Source organism: Zea mays, chromosome 10, assembly GCF_902167145.1.
Source record: "Zea mays cultivar B73 chromosome 10, Zm-B73-REFERENCE-NAM-5.0, whole genome shotgun sequence".
In the NCBI taxonomy this organism is placed as follows: domain Eukaryota; kingdom Viridiplantae; phylum Streptophyta; class Magnoliopsida; order Poales; family Poaceae; genus Zea; species Zea mays.
The window spans coordinates 121,860,597-121,874,236 of NC_050105.1; the positions used below are offsets into that span (position 1 = coordinate 121,860,597).

Below are 13,640 nucleotides of genomic sequence, written 5' to 3' on the forward strand. Positions count from 1 at the left end.
GACAATTTTAATACGATGGAGTTAATCGGGTTTAAAACACAAAAGTTATTGCGATTTTAAAATGGAGCAAATTTCTGCGCACAGTTTTAAAATTACCCATGGGGTTTCGCAAAAATACTGCCTTCTTCCTCTCTTCTTCTCCTTCCTTTCACCATGGAAAGGGGAGGGGAGGGGAGGCCAATCGTGTGCAGGGGAGGGGGCCACGCCGACCGCGGGCGCTCGCGGGGCCACGACCGCGGCGCACAGGGGCGTGGGGCGCGTGGGTCAGCCGCCTTCACCGGGGGGCTACGCGGGTGGGGGGAAGGAGGGAGAGGGGGCGCCGCCGCCAGGGAGAGAGAGAGGGAAGAGAGAGGGGCTGCGCGGGGAAGACAAAAACGACGAACACAACGACAAACAATGGAGGAGAGGCTCACCGGAGAGACGACCTTGCTGGAGCCGAGGACAAATTCGTCGATTGAGGACGAACCGTCGGTCAGATCGACGAATCGAAGGCACCAGGACGAAGCTCTCGACGGGACGAACGCAACGGTACCCTCAGATCTGCCGATGACGCACAGATCAAAAGTAATTGCTCGTCGGAGTTATCGCTGGAGTTGGAACCGTACCGAACTTTAGCGAGCAATTCCGAGAGTTTCAGATCTAGACTGGGATGGGATTTCAAATTTCGGAAACGGCTCGACAAGTTCGGCTAGCCTCCGCTTCGCTTGCCAACTTGGGCGTCTTCTTCAGAATTTGGATCACAAATTCTACAATAATTTATAACAATTTAGGAGCCCTAGTTATATATATAATGGAATGTATAAAAAGTTGAACGCTATATATACGAGTATATAGAGAGGCATTGACACTAGAGAGTGTGCGACACTTATTACACGCAGCTCTGGGTTTTGACAGCCCGCCCGCCCGCCCGCCGCGCCTCCCTCGTCCAGTGGGGAGCTGCCACATTCCTCTACCCGGATCACCTTGCGTGTCCGGCTGGCACCTGCGGCCTTCCCCCTCCCCGCGCGTTGCATTGGCTAGCTCCGGTCCGATCCATCCTGCTGGTTCTGGCTTCCATGAGACCCTGACCTGAGGCGCGGTACGTACGGTAGCAGCAGCCTGGTCAATTAGTTAGCTAGCCCGAGCCCCATGGACAGGAGGATGGACAGGCTCCTCGCCTCCTGTATACCGGGCATGGAGGCGGCGGAACGGGAAGACGAGGGGCTGGAGCTCAGCCTCTCGCTGCACCCGTTGCCGTCGTCGCCGCCCAGGTTCCAGGCGGTCTTCGCCTGCTGCTACTGCCCCAGGAAGTTCCGCAGCTCGCAGGCGCTCGGCGGCCACCAGAACGCGCACAAGGTGCAGCGCAACCTGGCGAGGCGAGGCCGGGAGGCCGCCTCGGCGCCAGCCGCGCCGCCGCCGGTAGCCGACCAGGGCATCAGCAGGGCGTCCGGCAGCGAGAGCGCGCCGACGCCGCGCTCCAGGGCGGACCACCCGGGCGCCGATGCGTGGCACCACCGCCGTCAACACTACCTTTATCCGCGCCCGGCCCCGGCGGGGGGTGCACAAGCCTCGTCCGGTGCATCGAGGGCCGGCGGAGAGGACGGGGAGGAGATTATTGACCTGTCCCTCAAGCTATGAACTTATCCATCCATCCATGAGAGCTAGCTAGCGGCCCAGCACTACTAGCAGCAGTTCTTCTGATCCTCTTGGTTCTCTTCCATTAGCTTATTGCTTAGTCGTTTCTTCATCACGTCATTTATTATTTCTTGTTTGATGATCTACGGTACGCGTGTGCTATTCCTTGTCTCAGCTTTGTGGACTCGTATGATGCATGATTGAGATATTCTTGTGTCGAATTCAGGGACGGAGCACGCAGGGGAGTAATTAAGGTAATAATTGGGTGCACTCATCAGAACCTTCTTCCCGGAGCTGGATCTTGTAGTACTATACTAATGCTGATCGCTCTGTGACAATGTTCTGTCCTAGAATTGCTACCTTTCGGACTTAGCTTTCCGCAGGTTTCAGGTAACCAATGACTGCTTTAGCTTGTTGCTCTAGGGATTTTTTTTTATTGTTCAGTGGCCGTCGTCTCTCCCAGTAGCTAGTCCTTCTAGTAGTCAATTAGTGCCACAAATCAACCTCATGCCCTAATGCTGTGTTGAGTTAGGAACTACTTAGGATAAACCCATTTTTGCCATGTTTTTTAGGATTATAGTTACTGAAAAAAATTCTAGACAAACACTATCATACACATTATTCCTACTAGATGTTCTTTTTAATTTATTTCCTAATAAAATGTTTATTTAAGAACGTATCCCTTCACCAGAATGTGCTCTTTGAGTCCATATGCTTGCTATATTACTGAATTTATTAGTTCATTTTTTCATTATTGGCACAAATATCTCATCTAGCAGTAGAAGCCTAGCTAGAATCTGCTATTGTAGTGACTCACGTGTGATTGCCAGATGCCCACATATTATACATTTATGCATATTGCTGTTTGAACCGGTGCAGATATAATCTATAAAGATAAAAACATTGTAGAAACAGTAGAAATCGGTACGGATTAAAGTCAAACGAATAGGAAAGCTTTCCTCTTATTTCAGGTGAAAAAACACTTGCACTGCATCTCTAGAGTATCTACATAGATCACTGCAACCAGCATACATTTTAGTCGAGTAACCTATGTTATATGTGCATATATACTGCAAAAGTAAGCGGAAAGCTGAAGGATCGAATAGACTACTAGAGGGGGTGAATGAGAGCCTGTAGAATTATTGTGTTCAGGCAACTTTTCTCTTGAACCTCGAAGTCACACCCTAATCTTCAAAACTCCAAATAGCAAACAAAAGACGTTAAAAAGTTTCTGGAACAAACACGAACCTAACAAAACTAACGGATCACAAAACGGATACCAAACAGTCCGGAATGACCCAAAATTGAGTTGCTAACTCAGAGTGTTTTCAGCACTTCGAAAATCAGTTTTTGAATGCGTAACTGATTCGAACGGACTCCGATTGAGCTGAAATTTTGCACACAACTTGACAAAAAAAGTTTCCAAGGTGTCCACAAAATTTGAACTCAAACGTATTGTATATCAATCACAGATCAAGAAATACAGACTAGACTTGGGTTTAGTTGGGGTTTTCAAAACGAGTTCAGATCAGATCACGACCACAAATTTCTCAAACCAGATGATTGCAGTGCTCAAATCAGATGACTGCACTTGGGTTTAGTTGGTGTCTCACGCCAAGTGTAACACCCTAAAATCCTATTTTAGGAATTTAATAAAATACTCCAATGGTTTGGAAATAAAATATCTTTCAATAAAGATTTTCTTACCTTTAAAGTTACATCTCCTAAAATAAATATGTTTTCTAACGATAATCCCTATATGAATTTAGTTATTTCCTTTGAATTATATATAAGTATTCTCTAAAGGAGTTTATACACTAGAAGTTATTTTTCTTAAAATACATATTTTGGGTGTGTAACTTACATTTTAAAAGCATTTGCTTAAAGAGAATAATAAATAAATACATAAAAAATTAATTTGCATTCATACTGGATTTTGATTGTGCATTAAATTTGAAATGAAAATCCGAACTCACATTTGAAATTTAGATCCAAACTGGAAAAGGGAAAAATAAAAGAAAACTAAAGAAAAATGAACCCAAACCTGGCTTCCTTACTGCTCAGCCCAACAAACCAACACCAGCCCAGTACATCACGCCCGCCAACCTGCACCTCGCGCACGCGCTCAGCCTTCCACGTGCGTTCACCTCCCACCGCTTACATGAGGGTCTCGCCCGTCAGCTTCTCAAGGCCATACGCGTGCAAACTCCCACAGACGCGCGCCCCTGTGTGGGTGGTCATCCACAAATCGCTACGACTACCGCATGGGCCGACACAGTAGTCACCTACCATATATGTGCATCGTTGACTCGTGGGACCACCTTAGCAGGCGCTCCATCCTCAAAATCGGGCTGGTCTCCATAACCGAACGCCCTGACCACCGGAGATCCTCTAGCCGAACAACACATAGAAACTTGAGATCCTTCACACTATCGCCTTCTAACCTCTACTATGAGCAATTAGGTGTCGGTAGTGCGAGGCACCGAAGACTGGAGGTAGAGACATTCAGCCTGAACCAGTATAAATCTTGCGCCCACTGAACGCACCATCCAGACCTAATACACACATATACAAATTTAATCGTTGGTGCTTGTTCGAAACACCGACAATTTCTATATATCATATAGGCAGACCTTACTTAAATAAGATATTTATTAAAACAAGATTATATATTTTTAATTTTCAAGTTATTAATACCTCTCCATAAAACACAAACGAACGGACACCGTGGTGGTTGAAGTTGCACGCTTCGAGCTAGGTGGGCAGGGGTTTGAAACCCCAAGCCAGGCTTTTTGTTTATTCCAGTAGAGATTAAACCCTAGGAGTGCGCATGGGAATGAAATTTTGGGTGCATGAGACACACAAAGAAACTCGTGCTTTAAAGGTGTAGTGATGTACCGTGTAAGATCACAGGAACCCCCATTAACTATTTTTATTTGCCATCTAGGTCCATGTACTATTTCGGGTATGTCATCTAGGTCCATGCACAGCTAACGTGGTGTTCCGCCTCAGTCCAACTGGTGATGTGGCCTTGAATAGCACATGGACCTAGATGACACACTCGAATTAGTTAATGGGGTTTGTCATAACCATGAATAGTACATGGACCTGGTTGACACACTTTAAATAGTTAATGGGGGTTTACGTGACTTTAAGAAGCCAACCAAATTCAAGATAACATACGACTTGAACCTAGCTAGTTGGGTGCACGAAATCACATCTTCCACTCAGCCAATTCATCTAGGTCCACTTTCTACTTTTTAAGTATCATTGATCTTACACATTTGTTTGTAAGGCCCTATGTGAACTGTGTTTTTTCTTGTTTTCTATATTTTTTTCGATGTGTTAGAATTAGGTCTACAATCCTATTAGGCCTTATAAATATCGTTGGACTAGACTTACCCAACGCTGTGTATATGTAAATATGAATGGTATTGTATTACCTATTAATGTAGGGTGTTTGTTCTATTCTATGCATTCTATATAATCAGTCCATGGGGCTCAATGCAATACAATCTATTTTCATGACAATACCTCATCTAACATGGTATCACGAGTTTAATACCATTTTCGTTCCTCTCCTAGCCACCCCTCTCTATGGTAGTCAATTGAAAGTCGCCTAGAGGGGGGTGGATAGGCGGAAACTAAAATTTACAAACTTAAGCACACTATAAGCCGGGGTTAGCGTTATAATAAAATCCGAGTCTGAGAGAGAGGGAAAAATAAATCAACCAAGAAAATAAAGCAGATGACACGGTGATTTGTTTTACCGAGGTTCAATTCTAAAGAACCTAGTCCCCGTTGAGGTGGTCACAAAGATCACCACACAATTGGTGTCTCTTAGACCGAGTGAGGCTTCTTTCTTAATCTCACGGGTCACTTAGACTTGTGAATAGGTTTCACCGAGTGAGGCTTCTTCCTTAATTGACTACAGCCTAGCTACGGGTGCATAGGTTTCACCAAAATCCAAACCTTTGACTTGTGAATATCCTTTGGCTACAAGTCAGGCTTTGTTCCTTGTCACCACACCATGCTCATCTTGCTTGTTGTGGAATACCCACTTGGTTCCTACAACATTTTGATTAGGATGTGGAACTAAATACCATACCTCATTCCTTGTGAAGTTGTTGAGCTCCTCTTGCATTGCCAACATCCAATCCGAGTCTCTTAGTGCATCATGCACCCTATATGGCTCAATAGAGGACACAAAAGAGCAATGTTCACAAAAATGAGTGACTCGAGATCGAGTGGTTACCTCCGATCCTTATGAATGTCACCGAGAATGGAGTTCACGGGGTGATCTCTTTGAATCGCTTGGTGGACTCTCGGGTGTGGCGGTCTTTGACCCTGATCATCTTCCTTGTCTTGATCAACTTCATCTCCCCCTTGATCATTGTCCTCCTCTTGAGGTGGCTCATCCTCTTGATCTTCATCTTCATTGTCTTGAGCCTGATCCTCATCTTGAGTTGGTGGAGATGCTTGATTGGAAGATGACGGTTGATCTTGTGCTTGTGTAGGCTCTTCGGATTCCTTAGGACACACATCCTCAATGGACATGTTCCTTAACGCGACGCACGGAGCCTCTTCATCATCTAGCTCATCAAGATCAACTTGCTCCACTTGGGAGCCATTAGTTTCATCAAACACAATGTCACAAGAAACCTCAACTAATCCAGTGGATTTGTTGAAGACTCTATATGCCCTTGTGTTTGAGTCATAACCAAGTAAAAAGCCTTCTACAACCTTAGGAGCAAATTTAGATTTTCTACCTCTTTTAACAAGAATAAAGCATTTGCTACCAAAGACTCTAAAATATGAAACATTGGGCTTTTTAGCAATGAGGAGTTCATAAGATGTCTTCTTGAGGATCCGATGAAGGTAGAGTCGGTTGATGGAGTAGCAGGCGGTGTTAATCGCCTCAGCCCAAAACCGGTCCGAAGTCTTGTACTCATCAAGCATGGTCCTTGCCATGTCCAGTAGAGTTCTATTCTTCCTCTCCACTATACCATTTTGTTGAGGTGTGTAGGGAGAAGAGAACTCATGCTTGATGCTTTCATCCTCAAGAAAGCCTTCAATTTGAGAGTTCTTGAACTCCGTCCCGTTGTCGCTTATTATCTTCTTGATTCTTAATCCGAACTTGTTTTGAGCCCGTCTTAGAATCCCTTTAAAGTTTCTTGGGTTTGTGATTTTTCCTGCAAAAAGAACACCCAAGTGAAGCGAGAATAACCATCCACAATTACAAGACAATACTTACTCCCGCCGATGCTTATGTAAGCGATCGAGCCGAATAAATCCATGTGGAGTAGCTCAAGCGGTCTGTCGGTCGTCATGATGTTCTTGTGTGGATGTTGGGTACCAACTTGCTTTCCTGCTTGACATGCGCTACAAACCCTGTCTTTCTCAAAATGAACATTGGTTAGTCCCAAAATGTGCTCTCCCTTTAGAAGCTTGTGAAGACTCTTCATCCCAACATGGGCTAGTCGGCGATGTCAGAGCCAACCCATATTAGTCTTAGCAATTAAGCAAGTATCGAGTTCAGATCTATTAAAATCAACTAAGTATAGCTGACCCTCTAATACTCCCTTAAATGCTACTGAATCATCACTTCTTCTAAAGACAGTAACACCTATATCCATAAAAAGACAGTTGTAACCCATTTTGCATAATTGAGATACAGAAAGCAAATTGTAATATAAAGAATCTACAAGAAAAATATTGGAAATGAAATGGTCAGGTGATATAGCAATTTTACCAAGTCCTTTGACCAAACCTTGATTTCCATCCCCGAATGTGATAGCTCTTTGGGGATCATCGTTTTTCTCATAGGAGGAGAACATTCTCTTCTCCCCTATCATGTGGTTTGTGCATCCGTTATCAATAATCCAGCTTGAGCCCCCGGATGCATAAACCTGCAAAACAATTCAGGCCTTGTTCTTAGGTACCCATACAGTCTTGGGTCCTTTGATGTTAGAAACAAGCACCTTGGGTACCCAAACACAAGTCTTGGAGCCCTTGTGTTTGCCCCCAACATATTTGGCAACTACTTTACCTGATTTGTTAGTTAAAACATACGATGCATCAAAAGTCTTAAATGAAATGTTAGGTTCATTTGATGCAGTAGGAGTTTTTTAGGCAATTTAACATGGGTTGATTGCCTAGAGCTAGAAGCCTCATTCTTATAAATAAAAGCATGATGGGAAACAAAATGAGATTTTTTAGCATGAATTCTCCTAATTTTATGTTCGGGATAACCAGCAGGATATAAAATATAGCCCTCGTTATCCTGAACCATGGGAGCCTTGCCCTTAACAAAATTAGACAATGTTTTAGGGGCATTAAGTTTGACATTGCTTCCCTGTTGGAAACCAATGCCATCCTTGATGCCAGGGCGTCTCCCATTATAGAGCACGCTTGTAGCAAATTTAAATTTTTCATTCTCTATCTCATGCTCATTGATTTTACTAGTTAATTAAGCTATATGATCATTTTGTTGTGTAATCAAAGCAAGGTGATCATGAATAGCATCAATATTGATATCTCTACATCTAGTACAAATAGTGACATGATCAACAGTAGATGTAGAGGGTTTGCGTACATTTAATTCATCTATCTTAGATTTTAGCATGGCATTTTCATCTCTAAGATAGGAAATAGAATCATTGCAAATATTTAAATATTTTGCCTTAGAAATTAATTTATCATTCTCAGTTCTAAGGCTAGAAATTGTTTCATTCAATTTATCAATCTTAGCAATTAAACTAGCATTTTCATTTCTAAGATTGGCAATTGAATCATGACAAACATTTGATTTTTCAATCTTAGCAATTAAACTAACATTCTCAGTTCTAAGGTTGGAAATAGTGTCATGGCACATGCTAAGCCCCTTAGTCAAATTTTCACATTTTTCAACTTCTTGAGCATAAGCATTTTTAACTTTAACATGTTTTTTGTTTTCCTTAATAAGGAATTCCTCTTGGCTATCCAAGAGTTCATCCTTCTTATGAATAGCACCTATTAATTCATTCAATTTTTCTTTCTATTGCATGTTAAGGTTGGCAAAAGGGTAAGCAAATCATCCTCATCTTCACTAGAGCTACCTTCATCATTAGATGTTGTATATTTTGTGGAGGCTCTAGATTTTACCTTCTTCCTTTTCTCGTCCTTTGGCATGAGGCACTTGTAGCCGACGTTGGGGAATAGAAGACACTTGTTGGCGGCGATGTTTGCGGCATCCTCGTCGGAGGAGTCGGTGGAGCTCATGTCGGAGTCCCATTCCCGACACACGTGGGCATCGCCGCCCTTATTCTTGTAGTACTTCTTCTTTTACTTCTTCCTCCCCTTCTTGTCGTTGTCCCTGTCACTATCAATAGACATAGGGCATTTAGCGATAAAATGACCGGGCTTACCACATTTGTAGCACACCCTCTTGGAGCGGGGTTTGTAGTCCTTCCCCCTCCTTTGCTTGAGGATTTGACAGAAGCTCTTGATGATGAGCGCCATCTCCTCGTTGTCGAGCTTGGAGGCGTTGATGGGGAGCCTACTTGATGTAGACTCTTCTTTCTTTTCCTCTGTCGCTTTGAATGCGACGGGTTGCACCTCGGGTGTGGAGGTGCCGCCTTGCTCCAAGTTGACTATTTGTTTGGAGCCTTTGATCATCAATTCAAAGCTCACAAACTTTACTATAACCTCCTCGGGAGACATTAGCTTATATCTAGGATCACCATGTATTAATTGAACTTGCGTAGGATTGTGAAAAACGAGTGATCTTAGAATAACCTTGACCATTTCATGGTCATCCCATTTGGTGCTCTTGAGGTTGCGCACTTGGTTGACCAAGGTCTTGAGCCGGTTGTACATCGCTTGTGGCTCCTCTCCTTGGTTGAGGACGAATCGACCGAGCTCCCCCTCGATCGTCTCCTGCTTGGAGCTTGGTGATCTTTGTCACCTCACCCCCTTCGTGCGTGGTTTTGAGCATGTCCCAAATCTCCTTGGCACTCTTCAACCCTTGCACCTTATTATACTCCTCTCGACATAGAGAGGCGAGGAGTATAGTGGTGGCTTGGGAATTGAAGTGCCGGATTTGGGTGACCTCGTCCGAGTCGTAGCCCTCGTCCCCCATGGATGGTGCCTGCGCTCCAAACTCAACAATATCGCATATACTTGTGTGGAGTGAGGTTAGGAGATGCCTCATTTTATCACTCCACGTACAATAGTCCTCACCATAAAAAACCGGTGGTTTGCCTAATGGGACAGAAAGTAAAGGAGCACATTTGGAAATGCGGGGATAGCATAGGGGGATCTTACTAAACTTCTAGCGCTCATGGCACTTATAAGTGATGGATGCGATGTCCGAGCCGAAGGTGGAGGGCGACGAAGAGTCGGTCTCGTAGTAGACCACTTTCTTCATCTTTTTCTTCTTGTCGCCACTCCGATGCGACTTGACGTGGGGAGGTGGTTCCTCCCTTCCTTTGGCGCCGGACTCCCTTGATGGAGCCTTCCCGTGGCTTGTGACCGTTTCCATCTCCCTCTTGGCGGATCCTCCCGACATCACTTCGAGTGGTTAGACTCTAATGAAGTATCGGGCTCTGATACCAATTGAAAGTCGCCTAGAGGGGGTGGATAGGCGGAAACTGAAATTTACAAACTTAAGCACACTATAAGCTTGGGTTAGCGTTAGAATAAAATCCGAGTCCGAGAGAGAGGGGAAAACAAATCAACCAAGAAAATAAAGCGGATGACACAGTGATTTGTTTTACCGAGGTTCGGTTCTGAAGAACCTAGTCCCCGTTGAGGTGGTCACAAAGACCGGGTCTCTTTCAACCCTTTCCCTCTCTCAAATGTTCACTTAGACTGAGTGAGGCTTCTTCCTTAATCTCATGGGTCACTTAGACCCCGCAAGGACCACCACATAATTGGTGTCTCTTGCCTCGCTTACAAAGCACTTGAGAGTCAGAAGTGAGAAAGAAAAGAAAGCCAAGCCAAGCAAACAAGAGCAACAAGAAACACAATTGATCCTCTCACAAGTCCTAATGCACTAGAATTGAATTGGGGACTTTGATCGGATCAGTGGCTTTGATTTGTGTCTTGGAGTGTTGCACTTTGCTATTGTATTGAATGAGGAGTAGTGAATGGTTGGAGTATCGATGGGCGCACCGGACAGTCTGGTGCACCAACCACGTCACCCAATCGTTTGGGTTCTAACGCAGTCGACCGTTGGAGCGCTGACTCCTGGTTGCACCGGGCAGCCCGGTGCCACACCGAACAGGCACTGTTCATTGTCCGGTGCGCCTTTGCTCTGACTTCTGCCGCGACCTGTAGCGATGTCAGTGGTACTGTGCAGTCGACCGTTGCGCCAAGAGTCGTTGCTCCGCTTGGTGCACCGGACAGTCCGGTGGCACACCGGACAGTCCGGTGAATTAAAGCGAAGTGGCGCTGGAGAGACCCGAAGGTGAAGTGTTCGGAGTGGTACGACCCTGGTGCACCGGACAGTCCGGTGCACCAGACCAGGGTTATCTTCGGTTTCTTTTGCTCCTTTCTTTTGAACCCTAACTTTGATCTTTTTATTGGTTTGTGTTGAAACTTTATGCACCTGGAAAATATATAATCTAGATCAAACTAGTTAGTCCAATTATTTGTGTTGGGCATTCAACACCAAAATTACTTATAGGAAAAGGTTAAACCCTATTTCCCTTTCATCAATGATGTTGGGGACTTGTTCTCAAATGCTATGAATTAAGAACGAGGCAACATAGAAAGAAGTTAATGGTTAATGCCCTTCGTCCTTCAAAGCATTATTTCCCTTATGATATAACGATCTTCGGACGAAGGTCAGGAAGGACATACCATCATCATCACAGTTTACATTGATAAAAGGAGAAGGATTTGAAACATGAGAGAATAACATGAATGATCACATAACATTACTTACATGTCCTTATTGTATAATCATGGATGAATAAGAACAATAATGAAATACATTTGTACCTTCGGCTTGACAGAAGGTGAAAGTACAAGTGTGACGCACGAGCGAGTAAAAGACAGCGTGAACAGTACGGGGGTAATGTTCATCTATTTATAGGCACAGGGCGCAGCCTGTGTAAAATTACATTCATGCCCTTTATGTTTACTATTGACTTAAGGACAATCCACCGAGGACTAGATAACCTTTTCCCCTTTAAGTCGGTTTCTCTTTCTACCATTGAGCCGAAGCACCCTTGCGCGTATAGTCTTATCCCAAGTCTGCGTCAACCTTCGTCTTGACCATGTTTTCCATTTTGTGTATAGTTTCATCCCAAGTCTGAAGGTACCTGTATGTATATTACACTTGGGAAACATTGTTAAATCATGTTTTTGAGGACCTTCGGAAGACGAAGGCCCCCAACAGTAGCCCCTCGCAGTATTAATTTGTTATAACAACGAATTCAGACTGCGACATGAACGAAGGCCTTAAGCCGAAGGTCCAAAAAAACATCTTCCCTTTGCTAGAATAGCAACAATCATTGACAGACGGGGCCCTCCAAGCAACAACCAATGACAGACGGGGCCCTCCAATTTGCAGCGTACTAGGCGTATAAATATGAACTCAAATCGGCTGCATTTGATACGCTGTTTCTGCCATTTGCATTATTTTCTCAAACTTTTAGCTCTTGCTCACTGGCGCTCGTTATTTTTTCAAGCTTTTTGAGCTTCGGTTAAAAACACGTTTTTACCATGTCTGGGGAAAAATGACTGAGAAGGAGAGGCTGACTGCGGAGACGAAGCTGTTTGAGGAGAAGAAGGCTGTGGATCCTTATATTGCTGGAATTATTGAGTCGATGGCAAAGACAAACACAGAGAAAATTACTAAAGAGATATTGGAAGGTTTATCTGAAGATACTGGTGACAGCGATAGCTATGATGTGGAGAGTGGGGATGAAGATTCTGAAGATCGGCCCTGGCGGCCAAGCCATGCTGTCTTCAGAAAATCGACCATTAAACAGAGTCATCTTGAGAACATGAGAGGAAGGTACTTTTGGGACATGTCTATTGTGAGGGCTGGCGGAGACAACAACGTCCCTGCCCCTAAGGAAAACGAAGTTGTTATTTACCAAAGCTTCTTCAAGGCTGGACTTCGGTTCCCTTTGAGCAAGTTTGTAGTTGAAGTGCTGAAAATCTACCAGATCTTCCTTCATCAGATTACCCCCAAAGCTATAATGAGGATGGGGATTTTTGTCTGGGCTGTAAGGAGTCAAGGGCTAGAGCCAAGCACGAAGTGCTTCTGCAGTATGCACAAACTTTTATATGAGATGAAGGCTACTGGCAAAGAACAGTATCACAACATCTTCGGTTGTTATGGATTCATTGCTCACCCTAACACAAGCCACCCGGTGCCAACATTTCGGAAGAGATGGCCCGAGGCCTGGATGGAAGAGTGGTTTTATGTGAAGAATGATTTAAAGGGAAGGGAAGACATTAAAGAAATCATCATGCGCCCCATCTGGTCCCGCTTCGGCCTCCGAAGGCCGAAGGTGGAAATTGATGACACTGTCGAAGCGTGTCAGAGGGCTTTCAGCACTATTTGCTCCTTCATTGGCACAAGAGATTTGATTCAAGAACATATAGCCTTCAGGGTATGGCCACTTGTGGAAAGCTGGGAAATGCCGAAGGAGACCGCCACTGATTCTAATGATGGTGGACTGGTCCGTCTGAAATATACCTTTAGATTTAGGGAGAAGTTTGATGAGCCAAACGACGATTGGCTGAAGTGTATTGAAGCTACCAACAATGAGTTGCTTGGAGCTTACTCCAAGGCCGAAGATAATGCTCTGTCCGCAGCCTTCAGAGGTCGAGGGAAGAAAAGACTGAACAAGGTTTTTGACGCGATCGGCTTTATATACCCCGATTATCGCTACCCACTGCGAGGACAAGAGAAAAAGAGGAAGATTGCTGCTTCGGTCACCCCAACTGAGCCTGTGCCGAAGAGCAAAAAGGTTAAGGTTCTGACTCACCGGTCGCGTTACATTGAACCAGCCGTGGTGCCTGAATTT

At 44.5% G+C, this 13,640-nt stretch overlaps 1 protein-coding gene across 1 annotated transcript; it reads left to right on the plus strand.

The window, feature by feature from the left end:
• The first annotated feature begins 846 nt into the window (after positions 1 to 846).
• On the plus strand, positions 847 to 2,287 carry LOC100383297 (uncharacterized). Its single transcript, NM_001175957.2, has one exon. It carries the CDS (start codon positions 1,129 to 1,131, stop codon positions 1,615 to 1,617), a length of 489 nt encoding a protein of 162 aa, NP_001169428.1. The 5' UTR covers positions 847 to 1,128; the 3' UTR covers positions 1,618 to 2,287.
• Positions 2,288 to 13,640: the final 11,353 nt, after the last annotated feature.